This window comes from Hyla sarda, chromosome 1 (assembly GCF_029499605.1).
Source record: "Hyla sarda isolate aHylSar1 chromosome 1, aHylSar1.hap1, whole genome shotgun sequence".
In the NCBI taxonomy this organism is placed as follows: domain Eukaryota; kingdom Metazoa; phylum Chordata; class Amphibia; order Anura; family Hylidae; genus Hyla; species Hyla sarda.
Genome location: NC_079189.1, coordinates 596,678,641 through 596,702,536, shown reverse-complemented (window position 1 = coordinate 596,702,536; position 23,896 = coordinate 596,678,641). Strand labels below are relative to the sequence as shown.

The following is a 23,896-nucleotide window of genomic DNA, read 5'->3' as shown; positions in this document are numbered from 1 at the left end:
TCATGTGGATAGGGGGATTAATGTCTGATAAGCTTCCTAAAGTACGCCTTTAAATGTGCACAAACTCTTGTCCTAGTACCACACACACAAATTATAATTCTGTAAAATATAGCAAAAGAGCCATACCGTGCACTCACCGCATAATAAGCGTCTTCAATCCAAGAGGCTCAGGGTCCGGGCGACGTCCATGGGTGACACCGAAGCGCTCCGAGCGCTTCGGTGTCACCCATGGACGTGGCCCGGACCCTGAGCCTCTTGGATTGAAGACGCTTATTATGCGGTGAGTGAACGGTATGGCTCTTTTGCTATATTTTGCCTAGTTTCTTTACACTGTATGCGTTGTACCCCGCAGGCGTCTGGATTATCAGGCCAAACGGAGTATCGCGGCTCAGTACATACCCACAAGAGTGAAGGAGTTTATTCGGTTCCATATCCTGGTGGGCCTCCCCTCATCTTCTTGTTTAGTGTGACTGTATAATTCCACACCCGCCTATTTGACAGAGTAGCTAGACAATTAGATGTGGTAAAGAGCCCGAAACGGGAGGCTGATCACCAGACTATAAACAGGTATGTTAACGGACCCCCCCTCACCCGTCTATAGATGCCCATATGTTGGTTTTTAAAAGAGACTGCAGGTTCTATTTAAGCCATTTTTGCTGTATCTGATTTTGAGAAAGACGGGTGACATGAAGCATTACAGCAGGAAGATTATTGCTTACCTGTGGCCCAGACCCGTCTTGCAGAGCGTTCATCAGCTCTAAGTAATGTCCCGTTGCTTGGCCTATGCTGTAAGGAGACGAAACACCAAACCTGTCACAGCCTGGACACAAAGAATGGCCAAGAGTTCAGACATTAGGGAGAGTCGCCTTAGGCCAAGTGCATATCAGCGGTCGGCTCAGCAGGACATGAGCGGAGAAAAAAAAAAGTACTGCAAGAAGTCAATTTTTTTCTGCTTAGAGCCTGCAAAACAATGGACACCAGACGGAAAACCAGACAGACCCCAATGAAGTCAGTGGGATGTGTCGAGACCTGTTGGGGTCTGTGGGGACACAGAGCTCACGGTGACGGACAGGTCATTTGCTGTCTTAGTGTCTGTACTGCAGCTACTATATACACATAAGACTCTAATGTACATAGGGGCCTCTCCACTCTGCTCTTATGTTGAGGGGGAGAAGGGTCAGGCATGCTGGATTTAAACTACCCCTTGAACACAAAAAAGATGATATACCAAAAAGCCCACACCCACCAATCATGTCTAGTTAGAAATATATTTTATTACAATTTCCACATAAATATTAAAGCAGACAAAAACACTCAAGACCATCTAAAAGGCTCAGAGGCCACTTACACAACAACCCCCTAAAAAAAGGATTTAAACTACCTGACTCTTATTTTCAGAGAGATAAGAGAAGTCTGACAGCAGCCTACCACCCCCCGCGAACTTCTCAGGTGAGATGAAGATTCATGGATAGATTAGACTACTGACAGCCATCAATTAATCATAGAAAAATAACTCTTGATTTGTTGCCCAGACATGTCAAAAGTTTTTAGCACACCGGCGCTCACTCCTGAGACTCACAAGTTATAAGCCGGTATCAAGCTCCACTACCCGGGCAGCCGATCTGACCCTTTTCTCGGCATTGACCTAAGCAGAGGAAAGGTCAGATTTGATTGACAGCCAGGGAAAGAGCCTGGCTTCTAATCAGCGATTGAAGCAGGTGTCAGGAGTGAAACCTGGTGTGCTCAAAACATGTCAAAAAGTATTTTTTTTATGATAGTAACCCTTTGAAGTCCTGGATAACACTTTCATCCATACATCTTACCTCCGGTTGTGCAGGCAGCGCCTCGCCATGAGATATTTCACCTCGCAGGAGCTCGGCGTGTGGATGAAGCTGCTCAGAACGGGAGAACGGACGATCAGCTCAGTTCTCAATGGTAAAGATGTCTTCTTGGAGGAATTGTCCACACTGGGATTTTCTAAGGCCTGGATATCAATAAATCAAGCAGAATACTCAGTCCGTTCTAGCACTTACATAACCAGGGTTAATGCCCCAAGGCCCAGCATTTAGATTACAGGGTTAGGGCACCAAACTGGACCTTGTGTCACAATTTGTTAACCGAATCTATTACAAGACCAGATATTGACCGTATGAAGAAGAGCGAGAGCCTCCAGTTCACATTCTGCGTCTCCCACGTCGCGGTATAAGGCAGCGCTGTGGTATAGTGCGGACAGGCACCGGAAATCCGTCCTCAAGGCCATCTTCCAGTACTGCAGGGAAACCTGTGGCTTCATCTGGGGAAAGACATACAAGACACTTTATGGGTTTTGTCATGGTAGAAGTCAGTGTTTCCTAACCAGGGTGCCTCCAGCTGTTGCAAAACTACAACTCCCAGCATGCCCGGACAGCCTTTTGTTGTCCGGGCATGCTGGGTGTTGTAGTTTTGCAACTTGATGACAGGTAGCCTTTAAAAGGGGCACTGTCAGCAGCATAATTTTTTTTTTAATATCTAATATGCTTCATAAAAAAAAATGAGGACCAAAAAAAAGGGACCACTAGGGGTCCCCACACCATCCAGAAAATAATTATTTCTGTCTGCAGCATCATCTTTGTCCCAGCTGAAGCACAGTCAGGAAGTGAGGGTGGGACTATCACTTCCTCTGTGCTCACTCCTATCCTATCAGACTGCTGCATAAAAACAGAGAGGAGGGGGTTACAGAGCAACCTGCAGTGATTGGATAAAGTGAGCCAAGACAGCACAGCAGACTCAGGGAGGAAATTAATGCATGATGAGTGAGGGCGGGCTCAGTGCTTGCGTCAGACACGCCCCTTTCTGAGCAGTGGATGTCAGAATGAGTAATGCAGAGTTGTGACCCAAATACAAAAGATGACAGGTACGCTTTAAGCTTCATTTATGTAACACTAGATGGGCCCTTGGCTGTATAATGTAAGGTATTTACATCATTGACACATGACCACCTTACCATCTTGTAGAAGGAGCAGCCCAGACAAACGTAGATCTCCGCCAAGACCTTGCTAGAACACAGACTGCTGGCCGCCTCCTGCAGGAAAACCACCGCCCCGGGAAAATCAGATGCGCTCATCGCCGTAACACCTGATACGGATGGATACCGTGAGACACTTATTACAATATCGGAACAGATCTGCTTAAGAAGTCTAGTCATTTGGTAAATCATTGACTTATCTTGTATAATTCAGTGTTTTCCAAGCAGGGTGCCTCCAGCTGTTGCAAAACTACAACTCCCAGCATGCCCGGACAGCCGAAGGCTGTCCGGGCATGCTGGGAGTTGTAGTTTTGCTACAGCTGGAGGCGCCCTGCTTGGTAAACACTAATCTATGGGGTCAGATGTTAAAGGTGTTCTCCAGACCCAAAAATATCATTTGTCGCTGTAAAAAAAAAAAAAAAAAAAAAAACTATACTCATCTTACCCTGTTCCCCCGCAGCTCAAATTTTGCTCCATCCGGGCTCTGATCTTCTCTCTTCTTCCTACTTCCGAGTGTTATGAGCAGAACCTGCAAGCTCAGCCATTCGCTGGCCGCAGTGGTGTCCCAACTTGGTCAGTGATTGGCTAAACCGGCAGGTCCTGTACCCAGTTCTCATCTCGGAAGCAGCAAGAACATAGAAGACCGGATAGAGGTGAACAGGAGCTGTGGGGAAACAGGGGTAAGTAAGTATTATTATTATTATTATTTTTTTATTTTATCTCCCACCCCAGCATCATATTTCCATTAAAAAGGCTGGAGATCCTCTTTAACCTATATTCAGCTACAGAGAAGAGAAGGAAAGGCAGGTAATACCCAAAAGGAGGGCAGCAGCATTGTACAGGACGCCTTTTACATGGCTGGTGGTCTGGACGGTGAGGATGGTCTCCGGCTCCTCTGGTGACACTTTCCATGACTGGATCAGCTGTAAAAAGTCTTTGTCCTTGTGAGGCCGGTTATGGCAGTCTGGAGTAGTCTAGACATAGGAGAAAGTACAAACATAACTCAAAAGGCCAAATACATGAAGAAGCGCCCTAGGAATTATAATTTTTTTCCTTATATAGTGCAGCATAGGCTATTATTAGAGAATAATGTGAAGGTTCTTGTATAGGCCTTTTTCTCCCCTCTTTTTGCTGATGTGGCAGGCATGTTATAGGCTCCATTTTGGATTACAAATGCACATGGGTTCTGTAATGCACCCTACATTTCCCTTAAAGCCTCTGGTTTTGGGTTTGGTGTTTGATCACTGCACCTCGTCACCTCAACAGGCTGCTGTTGCAGGAATTCACCCAAAGGGATTTGACCTATTATTACAATGATGTAGTTTTATGTAGACATAACGTCCTGAGGCTGTGTATACACATTGAATTCTTACTGCATTTTAGCTGTTTTTGCAGTAATTACATTTCAAATTTTTGCCATAATTTGCACAATTGTGGTACAATACCTCAATTTTTTACCATGATTTGAAAAATAAGCAGAAAGCAACACACTGTGTGAACACGCCTCAAGAGAGATGTATTACTACTTTACAGCCTGATCCTATATAGATAGCAGCAATACACAGATAGAGCTGGAGGGGAAGTGTGTAACTACTATGGGGGAGATTTATCAAAACCTGTGCAGAGGAAAAGTTGACCAGTTGCCCATAGCAACCAATCAGATCGCTTCTTTCATTTTTCAGAGGCTTTGTTCAAAATGAAAGTAGCGATATGATTGGTTGCTATGGGCAACTGGGCAACTTTTCCTCTACACAGGTTTTGATAAATCTCCCCCTATATATCCTGATCTCATCGAGATAGCAGCAGTATACAGATAGAGCTGGAGAGTAGGTGTATAACCAAGGCCGTCTTTAATTTTTATTGGACTCTGGGCAAGCAATTTTTTTTACCCCCCCCCCCCGCCTGACCGACCGACACAAACTTACGGACACACACTTATAGACAGATACTCACCTGTCCGCCCGTGATTTCTTCTTTCCTGCAGCAGCCGGGACTGATGTGTGATGCCGCTGAAGTCCTCCGTCAGTCCCGGCTGCAGGCACACTGTTTTAAATGCCGCGGTGCCACTTTAGAACAGTAAGCCGCAGTGCAGCAGTAGGGCACGCCCTGCTAGGACCGGCAGTGGCGGATAACTGGTTTAGTGTGTGGCTAAAGGGTAAGCTGCTTTGGGACCCCAGGAATGATAAAGCCCAGGGCAGCTGCCCCTTTTGCCCCGTGTTAAGACGGCCCTGTTTATAACTACTATATATTCTGATCCCATAACAATAGCAGCAGTATACAGATAGAGCTGGGAGGGGAGGTGTATAACTACTGTTTATTCTGATCCCATAAAGATAGCAGCAGTATACAGACAGAGCTGGGGGAGGAGTATAACTACTGTATATCCTGATCTCATAGAGATAGCAGCAGTATACAGACAGAGCTGGGGGAGGAGTATAACTACTGTATATCCTGATCTCATAGAGATAGCAGCAGTATACAGACAGAGCTGGGGGAGGAGTATAACTAGTGTATATCCTGATCCCATAGAGATAGCAGCCGTATACAGATAGAGCTGGGGGAGGAGTATAACTACTGTATATCCTGATCCCATAGAGATAGCAGCAGTATACAGATAGAGCTGGGGGAGGAGTATAACTACTGTATATCCTGATCCCATAGAGATAGCAGAAGTATACAGATAGAGCTGGGGGAGGAGTATAACTACTGTATATCCTGATCCCATAGAGATAGCAGAAGTATACAGATAGAGCTGGGGGGGGGAGTATAACTACTGTATATCCTGATCCCATAGAGATAGCAGAAGTATACAGATAGAGCTGGGGGGGGGAGTATAACTACTGTATATCCTGATCCCATAGAGATAGCAGAAGTATACAGATAGAGCTGGGGGAGGAGTATAACTACTATATATCCTGATCCCATAGAGATAGCAGCAGTATACAGACAGAGCTGGGGGAGGAGTATAACTACTGTATATCCTGATCCCATACAGATAGCAGCCGTATACAGATAGAGCTGGGGGAGGAGTATAACTACTGTATATCCTGATCCCATAGAGATAGCAGCCGTATACAGATAGAGCTGGGGGAGGAGTATAACTACTGTATATCCTGATCCCATAGAGATAGCAGAAGTATACAGATAGAGCTGGGGGGGGGGGAGTATAACTACTGTATATCCTGATCCCATAGAGATAGCAGAAGTATACAGATAGAGCTGGGGGGGGGAGTATAACTACTGTATATCCTGATCCCATAGAGATAGCAGAAGTATACAGATAGAGCTGGGGGAGGAGTATAACTACTATATATCCTGATCCCATAGAGATAGCAGCAGTATACAGACAGAGCTGGGGGAGGAGTATAACTACTGTATATCCTGATCCCATACAGATAGCAGCCGTATACAGATAGAGCTGGGGGAGGAGTATAACTACTGTATATCCTGATCCCATAGAGATAGCAGCCGTATACAGATAGAGCTGGGGGAGGAGTATAACTACTGTATATCCTGATCCCATAGAGATAGCAGCCGTATACAGATAGAGCTGGGGGAGGAGTATAACTACTGTATATCCTGATCCCATAGAGATAGCAGCAGTATACAGAAAGAGCTGGGGGAGGAGTATAACTACTGTATATCCTGATCCCATAGAGATAGCAGCAGTATACAGAAAGAGCTGGGGGAGGAGTATAACTACTGTATATCCTGATCCCATAGAGATAGCAGCCGTATACAGATAGAGCTGGGGGAGGAGTATAACTACTGTATATCCTGATCCCATAGAGATAGCAGCAGTATACAGAAAGAGCTGGGGGAGGAGTATAACTACTGTATATCCTGATCCCATAGAGATAGCAGCAGTATACAGAAAGAGCTGGGGGAGGAGTATAACTACTGTATATCCTGATCCCATAGAGATAGCAGAAGTATACAGATAGAGCTGGGGGAGGAGTATAACTACTGTATATCCTGATCCCATAGAGATAGCAGCAGTATACAGAAAGAGCTGGGGGAGGAGTATAACTACTGTATATCCTGATCCCATAGAGATAGCAGATGGAGCTGGGAGGGAAGGGGTCTGGGAGCAAACACTCACTAAGGCTGAAAAAAGTTACCTGTGCTTATCTAATATACCACCACCTATGGTTACTGCCCCCCCCCCCAATAATTGGGGGTGACCACCTGAGACAGAAGGGCCTACACTACATACGCTCTCTCTCGCAGCAAATGGGCCCAATACTGTCTGCAGCCTTTGGGACTGTATATTGTGATAGAATGTTGTGTAGGCACCAAATATACAGCAATAAGAACTCACCCCACTGAGAATGGAGAACAACCCCACTGCATCATGTATCCCACCATCTGACAGCCAGAGGGCGCACTGCAACCCCACCAGTCTGTCCAGGGCACAGGTCACCTCCCAGGAACGGTCCGCTGCCAGAATCTTCTCCCAGAGGTCGGAGTTCACTGTGTGACCCTGTCCTAAGGCGTCCAGCACTGTATAAGGGACCACATCATAATACAATAGTGAGTGCAGCTCTGGAGTATAATACAGGATATAACTCAGGATCAGTACAGGATAAGTAATGTAATGTATGTACACAGTGACCTCACCAGCAGAATAGGGAGTACAGCTCTGGGGTATAATACAGGATATAACTCAGGATCAGTACAGGATAAGTAATGTAATGTATGTACACAGTGACCTCACCAGCAGAATAGTGAGTACAGCTCTGGAGTATAATACAGGATATAACTCAGGATCAGTACAGGATAAGTAATGTAATGTATGTACACTGTGACCTCACCAGCAGAATAGTGAGTACAGCTCTGGTGTATAATACAGGATATAACTCAGGATCAGTACAGGATAAGTAATGTATGTACACAGTGACCTCACCAGCATAATAGTGAGTACAGCTCTGGTGTATAATACAGGATATAACTCAGGATCAGTACAGGATAAGTAATGTAATGTATGTACACAGTGACCTCACCAGCAGAATAGTGAGTACAGCTCTGGAGTATAATACAGGATATAACTCAGGATCAGTACAGGATAAGTAATGTAATGTATGTACACAGTGACCTCACCAGCAGAATAGTGAGTACAGCTCTGGAGTATAATACAGGATATAACTAAGGATCAGTACAGGATAAGTAATGTAATGTATGTACACAGTGACCTCACCAACAGAATAGTGAGTACAGCTCTGGAGTATAATACAGGATATAACTAAGGATCAGTACAGGATAAGTAATGTAATGTATGTACACAGTGACCCCACCAGCAGAATAGTGAGTACAGCTCTGGAGTATAATACAGGATATAACTCAGGATCAGTACAGGATAAGTAATGTAATGTATGTACACAGTGACCTCACCAGCAGAATAGTGAGTACAGCTCTGGAGTATAATACAGGATATAACTCAGGATCAGTACAGGATAAGTAATGTAATGTATGTACACAGTGACCTCACCAGCAGAATAGTGAGTACAGCTCTGGAGTATAATACAGGATATAACTAAGGATCAGTACAGGATAAGTAATGTAATGTATGTACACAGTGACCTCACCAGCAGAATAGTGAGTGCAGTTCTGGAGTATAATACAGGATATAACTCAGGATCAGTACAGGATAAGTAATGTAATGTATGTACACAGTGACCTCACCAGCAGAATAGTGAGTGCAGTTCTGGAGTATAATACAGGATATAACTCAGGATCAGTACAGGATAAGTAATGTAATGTGTGTACACAGTGACCTCACCAGCAGAATAGTGAGTACAGCTCTGGTGTATAATACAGGATATAACTCAGGATCAGTACAGGATAAGTAATGTAATGTATGTACACAGTGACCCCACCAGCAGAATAGTGAGTACAGCTCTGGAGTATAATACAGGATATAACTCAGGATCAGTACAGGATAAGTAATGTAATGTATGTACACAGTGACCTCAACAGCAGAATAGTGAGTACAGCTCTGGAGTATAATACAGGATATAACTCAGGATCAGTACAGGATAAGTAATGTAATAGTGAGTACAGCTCTGGAGGAATCATTATCTGAAAATAAAACAGCGCCCCTCTGACATCAGGTAATAGACAGTATATCCTTACCTCTTCTTAGGGTGTCCTCCACTTGCACTGAATGGTCAGCGAGGAGTCGCCCACCAGTTATATCAGTGTGAACGATCACCATGTTATACAAGACGGTCAGCTCCAGGGGGAGGGTGGGGGGTGCTGGGGGTAACCCTGCAAATATAATGGAGGAATGAATTATTTACCTGCAGTCCTATGTAACAAAACAGGTAACACACAGTAAAATATCCATTCAGGAATATCACAGTCCTCGGCAGGACACACACAGTGACATCACAGTCCTCGGCAGGACACACACAGTGACATCACAGTCCTCGGCAGGACACACACAGGGACACCACAGTCCTCGGCAGGACACACACAGGGACACCACAGTCCTCGGCAGGACACACACAGGGACACCACAGTCCTCGGCAGGACACACACAGGGACACCACAGTCCTCGGCAGGACACACACAGTGACATCACAGTCCTCGGCAGGACACACACAGTGACATCACAGTCCTCGGCAGGACACACACAGGGACATCACAGTCCTCTGCAGGACACACACAGGGACATCACAGTCCTCTGCAGGACACACACAGTGACACCACAGTCCTCTGCAGGACACACACAGGGACACCACAGTCCTCGGCAGGACACACACAGTGACATCACAGTCCTCGGCAGGACACACACAGTGACATCACAGTCCTCGGCAGGACACACACAGTGACATCACAGTCCTCTGCAGGACACACACAGTGACATCACAGTCCTCGGCAGGACACACACAGTGACATCACAGTCCTCGGCAGGACACACACAGAGTGACATCACAGTCCTCTGCAGGACACACACAGAGTGACATCACAGTCCTCTGCAGGACACACACAGTGACATCACAGTCCTCTGCAGGACACACACAGTGACATCACAGTCCTCGGCAGGACACACACAGTGACATCACAGTCCTCGGCAGGACACACACAGTGACATCACAGTCCTCGGCAGGACACACACAGAGTGACATCACAGTCCTCTGCAGGACACACACAGTGACATCACAGTCCTCGGCAGGACACACACAGTGACATCACAGTCCTCGGCAGGACACACACAGAGTGACATCACAGTCCTCTGCAGGACACACACAGTGACATCACAGTCCTCGGCAGGACACACACAGTGACATCACAGTCCTCGGCAGGACACACACAGTGACATCACAGTCCTCGGCAGGACACACACAGTGACACCACAGTCCTCGGCAGGACACACACAGTGACACCACAGTCCTCGGCAGGACACACACAGTGACATCACAGTCCTCGGCAGGACACACACAGTGACATCACAGTCCTCGGCAGGACACACACAGTGACATCACAGTCCTCGGCAGGACACACACAGTGACATCACAGTCCTCGGCAGGACACACACAGTGACATCACAGTCCTCGGCAGGACACACACAGTGACATCACAGTCCTCTGCAGGACACACACAGTGACATCACAGTCCTCGGCAGGACACACACAGAGTGACATCACAGTCCTCTGCAGGACACACAGTGACATCACAGTCCTCTGCAGGACACACAGTGACATCACAGTCCTCGGCAGGACACACACAGTGACATCACAGTCCTCGGCAGGACACACAGTGACATCACAGTCCTCGGCAGGACACACAGTGACATCACAGTCCTCGGCAGGACACACACAGTGACATCACAGTCCTCGGCAGGACACACACAGTGACATCACAGTCCTCGGCAGGACACACACAGTGACATCACAGTGCTCGGCAGGACACACACAGGGACATCACAGTCCTCGGCAGGACACACAGTGACATTACAGTCCTCGGCAGGACACACAGTGACATCACAGTCCTCGGCAGGACACACACAGTGACATTACAGTCCTCGGCAGGACACACACAGTGACATCACAGTCCTCGGCAGGACACACAGTGACATCACAGTCCTCGGCAGGACACATAGTGACATCACAGTCCTCGGCAGGACACATAGTGACATCACGGGCAGGAGGCGTGGTCACCTTGTATTTTCTGGAGGAGGTGGGATAAGTCGGAGTGACACTGATGCCTCCTGGTTCCAGTGTCCGGAGAGGATTCTGAATCCTGACAATAGAAAGAAATATATAAAGTCACAGCAGGAAATCTTCAGCCGATCCCTCCCCGGGGACATGTGATCGGGAACAGCTCGGAACTCATGGAAAGACCCCAACATGATGAGCCCCAGGCATGAAGGGGTCAGGGGGGGTCTGGGTGACCATAAACGCTCTACAGCTATTCCTGGCCTCAGCTATTAGAGAAGAGACGTCAGGACTGCAAGGGGCTGAGAAAGGAGAAAAACAGCAAACTGCTTGGAGTAGAAGATGCAATGCTCTGCAGCGCCCTGTGTCATCCATACAGAGCAGAACATGCAAAGCTCTGCAGCGCCCTATGTTATCCATATGGTACATGAGATGCAATGCTCTGCAGCATTCTGTGTTGTCCATATGGAGCAGTAGATGCAATGCTCTGCAGTACCCTGTGTTGTTCATATGGAGCAGACTGACAGTACCTTCCATGTCCTGATGAGGTTGTTGTTTTCCTCCGTCCACCATGTCCTGCAGTCCCCCTGCTGCTCAGTCTCACCGCCCACCTCCATCTCCATCTCCCACTAGGGGGCGCACTGCTCTTCAGATGCTGGAGGGGCACAAAGGATCCAGACACCAATGATACATATATACACACACACATATATATATATATATAACCAAAGGATAAATTGGCCAGCACTTTTAATTCCTAACTATTGTAAAAAACTGGCTTGCAGGTGCAGGCTGCTGGGCTAAATATACAGCAACAGGAGAATACAGCAGCACACTGCTAGCACAAAGATATAGATGAAAAATGAGTATATAGATAAAACATGAGTATATAGATAGAACATGAAAAACTATACAGCTGTAATGCAATAAATGAAGATATGAAACTGAAATTATGAGGTACTTAGCTTGCAAATTTGGCGCCAAATAGCGTGGACCGTCCCACCACGGTAAGGTGACCTCATTCTGGGACGGACCCTACACTGTGAATATGCCTCTGTGTGAACAGTACAGCATATTCACAGTGTAGGGTCCGTCCCAGAATGAGGTCACCTTACCGTGGTGGGACGGTCAACGCTATTTGGCGCCAAATTTGCAAGCTAAGTACCTCATATTTTCATAGTTTCATATCTTCATTTATTGCAATACAGCTGTATAACTTTTCATGTTCTATCTATATACTCATGTTTTATCTATATACTCATGTTTCATCTATATCTTTGTGCTAGCAGTGTGCTGCTGTATTCTCCTGTTATATATATATATATATATCTACACACACACACACACACACACGAGGAGACACCAATAATATATCTATACAGGAGGAGAACACCCCCCCAGACGGGGGGTGTAAAGACACACCTATAAGGGTGGAGGAGAGAGACACCTATATGATAGAGGCACGCCGATATGTAATAGAGACACGCCGATATGTAATAGAGACACGCCGATATGTAATAGAGACACGCCGATATGTAATAGAGACACGCCGATATGTAATAGAGACACGCCGATATGTGATAGAGACACGCCGATATGTAATAGAGACACGCCGATATGTAATAGAGACACGCCGATATGTAATAGAGACACGCCGATATGTAATAGAGACACGCCGATATGTAATAGAGACACGCCGATATGTAATAGAGACACGCCGATATGTAATAGAGACACGCCGAGATGTAATAGAGACACACCTATATGAGGGAGAGACACACCTATATGTAATAGAGACACACCTATACGAGGGAGAGACACACCTATACGTAATAGAGACACACCTATACGTAATAGAGACACACCTATACGTAATAGAGACACACCTATACGTAATAGAGACACACCTATACGTAATAGAGACACACCTATATGAGGGAGACACACCTATATGTAATAGAGACACCTATATGTAATAGAGACACACCTATATGAGGGAGACACACCTATATGAGGGAGACACACCTATATGTAATAGAGACACACCTATATGTAATAGAGACACACCTATATGTAATAGAGACACACCTATATGTAATAGAGACATACCTATATGAGGGAGAGACACACCTATATGTAATAGAGACACACCTATATGAGGGAGACACACCTATATGAGGGAGACACACCTATATGTAATAGAGACACACCTATATGAGGGAGAGACACACCTATATGTAATAGAGACACACCTATATGTAATAGAGACACACCTATATGTAATAGAGACACACCTATATGTAATAGAGACATACCTATATGTAATAGAGACACACCTATATGTAATAGAGACACACCTATATGTAATAGAGACACACCTATATGTAATAGAGACACACCTATATGTAATAGAGACACACCTATATGTAATAGAGACACACCTATATGTAATAGAGACACACCTATATGTAATAGAGACACACCTATATGTAATAGAGACACACCTATATGTAATAGAGACACACCCATATGTAATAGAGACACACCCATATGTAATAGAGACACACCTATATGAGGGAGAGACACACCTATATGTAATAGACACACCTATATGAGGGAGAGACACACCTATATGTAATAGACACACCTATATGTAATAGAGACACACCTATATGTAATAGACACACCTATATGAGGGAGAGACACACCTATATGTAATAGACACACCTATATGTAATAGAGACACACCTATATGTAATAGACACACCTATATGAGGGAGAGACACACCTATATGTAATAGACACACCTATATGTAATAGAGACACACCTATATGAGGGAGAGACACACCTATATTAAGGAAAGACACACCTATATGAGGGAGAGACATACCTATATGAGGGAGAGACACACCTATATGTAATAGAGACATACCTATATGAGGGAGAGACACACCTATATGTAATAGAGACATACCTATATGAGGGAGAGACACACCTATATGTAATAGAGACACACCTATATGTAATAGACACACCTATATGAGGGAGAGACACACCTATATGTAATAGACACACCTATATGTAATAGAGACACCTATATGTAATAGAGACACACCTATATGAGGGAGAGACACACCTATATTAAGGAAAGACACACCTATATGAGGGAGAGACATACCTATATGAGGGAGAGACACACCTATATGTAATAGAGACATACCTATATGAGGGAGAGACACACCTATATGTAATAGAGACATACCTATATGAGGGAGAGACACACCTATAAGGAATTGGGGAGAGACCTATAGGAATAACTTTATGCCATACACTTTAGTGGATATAACACACATGTGGCGGACACCTCATCACTTCCCTTTGGCCCCCGCCTGTACCTGCCGCCCCTGTGAGGAGCCATCGCTCGCTGCAGCCGATACTTCCAGCACAATATTCCCTCCTTTTTCTCTATTGGCTGAAGGCAGCTGCCGCACGGGTGCCTGGGAATCGTAGTTTGTTTTGTGGTTGAGATCTGTAAAGCGAGAGCAACTGCTGAATGTGGACTACAAGCCCCAACATGCTCTGCGATCACTTCCTGTTATGGGCGGGGCTACTGAAGATAGAGGCTAAGTCCTAGCGAGCTATAGGCAGCTGATGTTATGACCATGTGATCAGTCACGTGTGTGGGAGGAGCCGCACTTGTTGTAGAGGCGTTATGTTTTGGTGACGTGAATTCACAGCCTGTCGTACAACACACACAGCTCTGAACCGTAATGAACAAAACAAACAGGCACACACCTCTGCACTGTAATCACTACATACACAGCTCTGCACTGTAATCACTACACACACTGTAATCACTACATACACAGCTCTGCACTGTAATCACTGCACACTGTAATCACTACATACACAGCTCTGCACTGTAATCACCACACACACACACAAACACACACAAACACACACTGTAATCACTACATTCACAGCTCTGCACTGTAATTACTACATACACAGCTCTGCACTGTAATCACCACACACACACACACACACACACAAACGCACACTGTAATCACTACATTCACAGCTCTGCACTGTAATCACTACACACACACACACTGTAATCATTACACACACAGTTCTGCACTGTAATCACCACATACAGCTCTGCACTATAATCACTACACACACACACACACACACACACACACACACACACTGTAATCACTACATACACAGCTCTGCACTGTAATCACCACACACACACACACACACACACACACACACACTAATCACTACATTCACAACTCTGCACTGTAATCACTACACACACACACACACACACACACACACACACACACTGTAATCACTACACACACAGTTCTGCACTGTAATCACCACATACAGCTCTGCACTATAATCACTACACACAGACACACACACACACACTGTAATCACTACATACACAGCTCTGCACTGTAATCACCACACACAAACACACACTGTAATCACTACATTCACAGCTCTGCACTGTAATCACCACACACACACACACTGTAATCACTACACACACAGTTCTGCACTATAATCACCACATACAGCTCTGCACTATAATCACTACACACACACACACTGTAATCACTACATACACAGCTCTGCACTGTAATCACTAGACAAAGCTCAGCACTTTAATCACTACACTACACACAGCTCTGCACTGTAATTACACACACAACTGTAATCACTACACACATAGTACAACACTGTAATCTCTACACTACACTGTAAACACTACACAGCCCTGCACTGTAATCACTACACTATACACAGCACTGTAATCACAATACACACAGCTCTGCACTGTAATAATTACACACAAAGCACTGTAATCACGACATACAGCTCTGCACTGTAAGCTCTACATTATACATACAGCTCTGCACTGTAATCACTACACTACACACAGCTCTGCACTATAATCACTACACTACACACAGCTCTGGGCTGTAATCACTACACTACACACAGCTCTGGGCTGTGATCACTAAACACAAACTGTAACCACTACACACACAGCTCTGCACTATAATCACTACACACACAGCTCTGGGCTGTGATCACTAAATACACACTATAATCACTACACACACACACACACACACACAACTCTGCACTTTAAGCCTACACGACACACAGCACTCTGATCGCTACACTACACATGCAGCTCTACACTGTGATCACTGCATACACACAACTGCACTGTAAGCTCTGCTCGCTCGCACGCTCGCACGCACGCACGCACACACACACACACACACACACACACACACACACACACACAGCTCTGCACTGTTAAGAGTACACACCGGGATTTGGCAGAAAAAATGTCTAAAACACATAATAAATCTGATGCATAACATGTATATATATATATTTTTTTTTTTTTGGCACAATGGCCAATGCTGTCTTTAATGCACCACTCATATGACTGAGCTTGAATTCCATATTTTATTAAAGGGGGTGCTTAGCCATCTTATCCCCTATCCAAAGGAGTCCCACCGCTGGGAACCCCCGTGATCTTGCACGCGGCACCCCGTTTATAATCAGTCCCCGGAGCGTGTTTGCTCCGGGTCTGATTACCGGTGTGAGGTGTTTTTTTGCGCCCCCGTAGATCCATGCGTCCGCTCCTCCCCCAGCTCTCCGAACATTTCCGAAGCTAGAACTGGGGGAGGGCAGAGCAAGGCGAAGGAGAAAGTTCACGCCCCCTCCCTCATCTCCCCTCCCTGAGCTCGGCTGGACGCAGATCTCTATGGAACGCCCCCTCCCTGAGGACATAGATCGCCACGGCAGGTCCCTCCCTCATCTCCCCTCCCTGAGGACGTAAATCTCCACGGCAGGTCCCCTCCCTCATCTCCCCCAGCAGATCTCCACGGCAGGTCCCCTCAAAGGGGGACATACTGCACGGGCTACAGGCTAAAGGGGGACAAAGGAGGACATACTGTACGGGCTAAAGACTGCACAAGCTAAAGGGGGACATACTGAGCTCTATGTGTAAAGGGGGACCTACTTTACAGGCTAAAGGGGGACATACTGTATGGGCTAAAGGAGGACATACTGTACGGGCTAAAGACTGCACAAGCTAAAGGGGGACATTTAGCCCGTACAGTATGTCCCCCTTTACACATAGCGTTCATTGGGAGCACTGCTCTATGTCTTCAGGGAGAGGAGATGTGGGAGGGGACCTGCCGTGGCGATCTATGTCCTCAGGGAGGGGGCGTGGCCGTGGAGATCTGCGTCCAGCCAAGCTCAGGGAGATGAGGGAGGGGGCGTGAACCTCCTCCCTCCCCTTGCTCTGCCCTCCCCCAGCTCTAGCTTCGGAAATGTTCTGAGAGCTGGGGGAGGAGCGGACGCATGAATCTATGGGGGTGCAAAAAACCACCTCACACCGGCGACCACAGGGCCGACGGCGTGCATTGAGGGGCGGAGGGTGACGTCACACGGGGGCGGAGGCATGACGTTACACGACATCGACCCTGTGGTGAACACGCGCCGGGGACTGATTACAAACGAGGTGCCACGTGCAAGATCACGGGGGTCCGCAGCGGCGGGACTCCCGCGATCAGGCATCTTATCCCCTATCCTTTGGATAGGGGATAAGGAGATCTTTATGCTTACCGTAAAATGTTTTTCTCGAAGGATCCATTGGGGGACACAGACTATGGGTATATGCTGCTCTCTCTAGGAGGTTCGACACTATGGCAACAAGAGAAGTCGGCTCCTCCCAGCACGGTATAACCGCCCACAGGCACCTGAGGTAATCAGTTTTAGTCCCAGAGCAATAGGAGAAGACCGACTTGTCCAGAAAAAACCCACAGACTGTCCGAGCAATCAGAAGAAAAGGTAACTGAACACACCCTCGGACAGATGACTGAAATAGAAACACCAGAACAGGGTGGGAGCTGTGCCCCCCAATGGATCCTTTGAGAAAGAGATTTTAAGGTAAGCATAAAAATCTCCTTTTCTCTATCGGCTCCATTGGGGGACACAGACTATGGGACGTACCAAAGCCGTCCCTTGGGTGGGCAAGGAAATCAGTCAGGTGGACGGCTGGACCACCGCCGCCTGCAACACCTTACGGCCCAGACTAGCATCAGCTGATGCAAAGGTATGAATCTGGTAGAACCTTGCGAAACTGTGCAAAGAAGGACCATGTGGCCGCTGTACAGATCTGCGAGGCCGAAGCCTTGTTGCGGAGGGCCCAGGATGCCCCGACAGAACGGGTGAAATGAGCCAAAACCCTGACGGATGGGATCTTCCCCTTGCAGCGGTAAGCTTCCGAAATAGCAGATCGGATCCACTGAGAAATGGTGACCTTGGAAGCAGGTTGTCCTTTACGACAACCTTCCGGAAGAACAAAAAAGGAGTCACACTGCCGAAAGGAAGAAGTGACTGAGATAGGTCCGAACAGCCCTCACCACATCAAGTTTGTGGAGCAAACGCTCCCTGGGATGAGATGGGGCCGGACAAAAGGACGGCAGGACGATGTCCTCATTGAGATGAAAGGCCGAAACCACCTAAGGTAAGGACGGATCTGGACGGAAAACAACTTGTCCTGGTGTACAACCAGGAAGAGAGAGCGGCAGGAGAGAGCTGCCAGCACTGACACCCACCTAATAGAGATAATAGCAATAAGGAAGCCACCTTCCAGGAAGGAGGCGAAGAGGAATTTCCCGAGAGATTCAAAAGGAGCGCCTTGCAGGGCACCTAAGACCAAGTTAAAGTCCCAAGGGGGAGAAGGGGACCAATAAGGAGGGGCAGCGTGTGCCACTCCCTGAAGGAGGTCTGGACATGAGAATTGTACGCCAGAGGACGTTGAAAAAGAATGGAAAGGGCCGAAACTTGACCCTTAAGGGAGCTGAGAGCCAACCCTTGTTCCAGTCCCGACTGCAAAAAGGAAAGGAGTCGGGGAAAGGAAAACACGACCAGAGAAAAAGGCTGAGTTTCACACCAACGAAAAGAAAACCGCCAAATACGGTGGTAAATTTTCGCAGAGGAGGGCTTGCAAGCCCTGAGCATGGTGCGAATCACTTGGGAAGAGAAACCTCGGGTCCTTAGAACTGCGGTCTCAATGCTGCGCCGTCAAAAGCAGAGCCGGTAAATTGGGGTGGCACAGGGGACCTTGACATAGGAGGTCTGGATGAGGGGGAAGGCACAGCGGTACGTCATTCAGGAGCCTGACCGTATCGACATACCACGCCCTCGGGGGCCAGTCTGGGCCACGAGAATGGCGGGAACGCCCTCTGCTGTTCGTTTCCTCAGGACCCTGGGAAAGAAAAGAAAGCAGATAAGGTAGGGCAAAGCCCGACCAAGAGATCACCAGGGCATCCACTGCCAGAGCCAAGGGGTCCCGGTCTTGACACAAAAAGAGGAACTTTTTGGTTGTGGCGGGACGTGCAGAGGTCCACGTCTGGAGTGCCCCAGAGGTTGCAGATCTCTGCAAACACCTCCAGATGCAGGGACCACTCGCCTGGGTCGGCTGAGGACCAGTTGAGAAACTCCACTTCCCAGTCGAGTACGCCCGGAATGAGAATCGCTGAGATGGCCGGAACCCTGAGTTCCGCCCAGAGGAGAATTTCCCAATGAAGCAAGCAAAGATAGAATTGCCCTAGTTCCAACAAGTTGATGGGGAGAAGGGCTTCTTGGGGTGACCAAAGGCCCTGGACGGTCCGGTCCTTAAAAACATCTCTCTAGCCCGACAGACTGGCATCAGTCGTGACGACCTGTTAGTGGAGGGACAGTAAAGAGCACCCCTGAAGAAGCAGGGGGGAACAAAGCCACCACAGAAGGGACTGACAAGACTGTCGAAATAGAACGATCTTGCGGTCAAGAGACAATGGAGACCTGTCCCACCGGGAGAGAATAGACAGTTGAAGAGGTCGATAATGAAACTGGGCTAATGGCATGGCCTCCATGGCCGCCACCATCCGACCCAGGACTTCCATGCAAAAGCGAAAGGAAACTGGTGCAGGGTGCCGAAGTAATCGGACTCCTGACAAGAGAGTCAGACGGTTGTCCGGCGGGAGTCGAAAGCGGCAGTGGCCGTGTCAAACTGGAGCCCCAGGAAAACTAAAGACTGGGTAAGAGAGAGGTTGGACTCTCCAGATTCTGATCTCTGATTGGAGCTCTGATCAGGAGGTCATCCAATTAAGGAATCACTGAGACACCTTTTGTCAGTAAAAGGGCTATCACAGGTGCCAGGACCTTGGTAAGGACCCGCGGAGCAGTGGCCAGACCAAAGGGGAGAGCCACAAATTGAAAATGGCCTTCCCAAACTGCAAGCGGAGGTACCGCTGATGACCGGGAAATATAATATGTGGAATGTGGAGGTAGGCATCCCGGATGTCCACCGAGGAAAGAAGCTCCCCTTGATCCATGGACACCACCTCCGAACAGAGAGACTCCATTCGGAAATGGAGGAGTAGAAGATGCTGGTTGAGATGCTCAAGATCCAAGATTGGGCGAACAGAAATGCCTTTCTTGGGGACCACGAAGAGGTTGGAGTAAAAACCTTGAAAACGTTCCCCGGAAGGAACAGGGACAATTACTCCCTGGATGAAAAGGGACCAGAGTGCGCCCCAAACTGCCTTAGTACCAAAAGTCCGAAAGGACCAGAAGGAGGACTTCAGTTGGGAAGTAGTGCTGCGAGCCTTATTCTGAGGTAATAAGGAACTCTCTGAGATTATCTCAACTAGGTGCTTACCAAAAAGCAGAGAACCAGTAAATGGAAGTTCAGTCAGAGACTTCTTGGAGGCGGCATCCGCATCCCAGGCTTTAAGCCACATGGAGCGACTGAGGGCTACCAGGTTGCCTGTGGCAAAGGCAGCACAGCGGCCCGACTGCATGGAAGCAGAACACAGAAAATCTCCAGCTTTGGAGCATTGGAGTGCTAGGTCAGATAAATCCTCAGGAGGAGATCCTGAAAGAATACCCTGGCGGAGTTGGGAAGACCCTACTGAAAGGGCTTTTGACACCCAGGCAGAAGCAAAAGCAGGAAGAAAGAAGGAACCTGCTGCCTCAAAGGAAAATTTTGCCAGTCTCCACCTTCTTGTCCGCTGGATCAGCCAATGGCAGGGTAGTCGCCTTAGAAAGGCGGGAGACCGGTGGATTCCCAGTTGGAGAGGAGGTCCACCAAGCAATGAGGTCCTTGGCGAAAGGATATTGCACTTGAACCTTCTTTGTTTCCTGAAACTTCTTGTCAGGATGCCTCCAGGCGGATTGCAGCAAGGCTTCAAATTCAGCATGAGAGCTGAAAATCTTGGGTGCCGGTCGGGCACGGTTAGAGGAAACTTCTGGAGCTACGTCCGAAGTTCCTGGGTCCTCTAAATGGAAGGTGTCTCTTATGGTCGAAACCAATGAGTTCACTGTGTCAGCCATATCCGTGAGAGCTGAAAACCTTGGGTGTCGGTCGGGCACGAAGAAAGGAGACTTCTGGAGCGCACGTCCGAAGTTCCTGGGTCCTCTAGATGGAAGGTGTCTCTTATGGCCGAAACCAATGAGTACACCATGTCCGACATATTCGTGCGGTCCTCAAAGTCAGATGCCGAATCGGAAACTTCATCTACCAGTTCTCCAGGTGAATGGGAGGCAGTCCTGGGAGAATAAGAGACTGTCCTCGTACGCGGTTCTGGAGAGCCAGAGTGGCGACCATGGGAGCGTCCTCTAGGGGAGCGACGCTTGCTACCAGCTGGAGTCACGGAGCGATGCCCGCGAGGGGAGCGCCCGTGCCTGCCAGAAGACTCAGGGGATGAGTCAGATTAAACACCCCTATTACGCTAGTAAGTAGCGGGTAGTATAGGGAACGGGTCCCTCTGGAGGGCCGGTGTAGGGAGGACCTCTCCAAGGCAGTCACCACAGAACAGGAGACCTGAGGATACCCGGAATGGAGGGATGGCCGAACCCACGGGGGTCTGGGGGGACAGTGGTGCAGGCAGAACAAGTGGGTTCAGCAGAAACAGACATTTTAGCATGATAGCCCTTACAGGTGTAATAAGCAACCTCCCATCTAACTGTGTAGAGGGAAGAACAGGACTGGGCTCAGACATAGAAAAAAGCAACAGATCCACCCAAGTCCGTGTCCCCAACAGGGCAGCTGCAGTGAGGAGAACCCGAGTGCAGCTGATGGAGAGAGAGAGAGGGGCTGACAACTGTCCGACCAGTGGAAGAAATGCGCCGAGATAAAGCAAGGGCGCCACTGATTGGCCCTGAAAATCCCCCTGTGCACACACACCACTGAGCTGTGACAATTCACGCGCTCTGAAGAATCCCCTCCGGCACAGGTGGGCAGAGCTAAGTCCGTACAGGGCCCGCGGCGAAACTACATGCGGCTGAAAATGGCGCCCGCTCCCAGCCCCGAACGCACATGCGACCGCATATGCGAATGACAGGGGAAGGGAGCGGGCGAACACACCGCTGGCAGCCTCCGCTGCAGACAGGGAAAATGACGGGCGCGATACGCGGCCGAACCGAAGCTGCTCCCATTCATAATAGTATAAGTCGCAGCCACGGCTGAAAATAAGTAAGCCGCACAGACAGTATTGTACTTCAGACCCCCACCACTGTAGAGTCCCCCAAGTTCTAATAAACAAAGAGACCCCATTGCAATAAAAGGGAGGGAAAACAAGTCCCTCCTGCCAGGCCCCCAGTTCTCATGTATAAAGAGTGGGCCAAAACTGGGGGTCTCCAGAGGCTGAAAGTCTGCTACCTGTAAGAAAAGGAGGGATTATACTCACCTTCAGTCAGAAGAACTTACCTAATGGAGTCTTCAGTCAGCATTTTGTCACCTGCATCATGCCGGGCTTGAAAAGCGAGACAAGCAGGGAAAGATGGGGGACCCGGACCCATGTGGTACAACCCCAGACGCTGACCGTTGGCGAGAGGGGAGTAAGAGTACATCCAAGATGCCTGCCACCTCTCGCAATGGGGAGACAGTGAGCCGCAGAGTCCCCACCTGAAAACAGGAAAGAAAAAGGAATAAAAAAGCTAACACATTCCATAACTAGGAAAATAAAAAATATGAGACCTGGCCTGGAGAGAACTCCAGACCGTGTCTACCTCCTTAGACACTAAGCAAAAACTGATTACCTCAGGTGCCTGTGGGCGAGTATACCCTGCTGGGAGGAGCCGACTTTTCTTGTTGCCATAGTGTCGAACCACCTAGAGAAAGCAGCATATACTCATAGTCTGTGTCTTCCAATGGAGCCGATTGAGAAGAGATGTCTGAGCACCGGAGAACCCCTTTAATTTTATATATTTACATGTTTTATTCATTTTTTGCTGCCCCGACAATACACAAGATAGGTATGTACTGAGTCCCCCAGTCATTCAGTGCACAAGCAGTGTGCGCTGTGTGAGTCTTCGGAGCCTCTTTATCCATAGGCCCGGGCCGTGATGCATCACTTCTGGTCACAGGAACACTTGCTGTATGCCCTACTTGGCGGTATATGCTGGAGTCACCTGTGCAGGTATGTGTGGGGTCGACCTCATAACACTATATTAGGTTTGCACCAACGTGTGCACAGGACACTGTATTGTTTATAATTTCTCGCCCGCACTTGTGAATCACTACCGTAAGGGTGTGTTCTTCACACATTTTATAGGTTTATAGTTACCATATGTTGTTGTCACTATATGGACCGAATACTTTTTCATTGTACATCTATGACTTTATTACTGCATTGC

General features: G+C 47.8%; 1 protein-coding gene across 2 annotated transcripts in view; it reads right to left on the bottom strand.

Moving 5' to 3' along the window:
• The window catches only part of FANCG (FA complementation group G), a 36,228-nt gene extending 21,286 nt beyond the window's left edge, over positions 1-14,942 (bottom strand). The window contains exons 1-10 of one of the 2 annotated variants that reach the window (XM_056547186.1): positions 14,560-14,942; positions 11,694-11,818; positions 11,167-11,248; positions 9,137-9,271; positions 7,326-7,507; positions 3,819-3,978; positions 2,984-3,114; positions 2,147-2,293; positions 1,824-1,984; positions 720-786 (exon numbers count right to left, since the gene is read on the bottom strand). In XM_056547186.1, the coding sequence (XP_056403161.1) occupies positions 720-786; positions 1,824-1,984; positions 2,147-2,293; positions 2,984-3,114; positions 3,819-3,978; positions 7,326-7,507; positions 9,137-9,271; positions 11,167-11,248; positions 11,694-11,786 (1,158 nt within the window). In that variant the 5' untranslated portion in view covers positions 11,787-11,818; positions 14,560-14,942. Of the gene's footprint in view, positions 1-719; positions 787-1,823; positions 1,985-2,146; positions 2,294-2,983; positions 3,115-3,818; positions 3,979-7,325; positions 7,508-9,136; positions 9,272-11,166; positions 11,249-11,693; positions 11,819-14,426; positions 14,449-14,559 lie in introns of those variants that run through there. The other variant, XM_056547195.1, reaches the window with a different exon arrangement.
• Between the last annotated feature and the right edge of the window lie 8,954 nt (positions 14,943-23,896).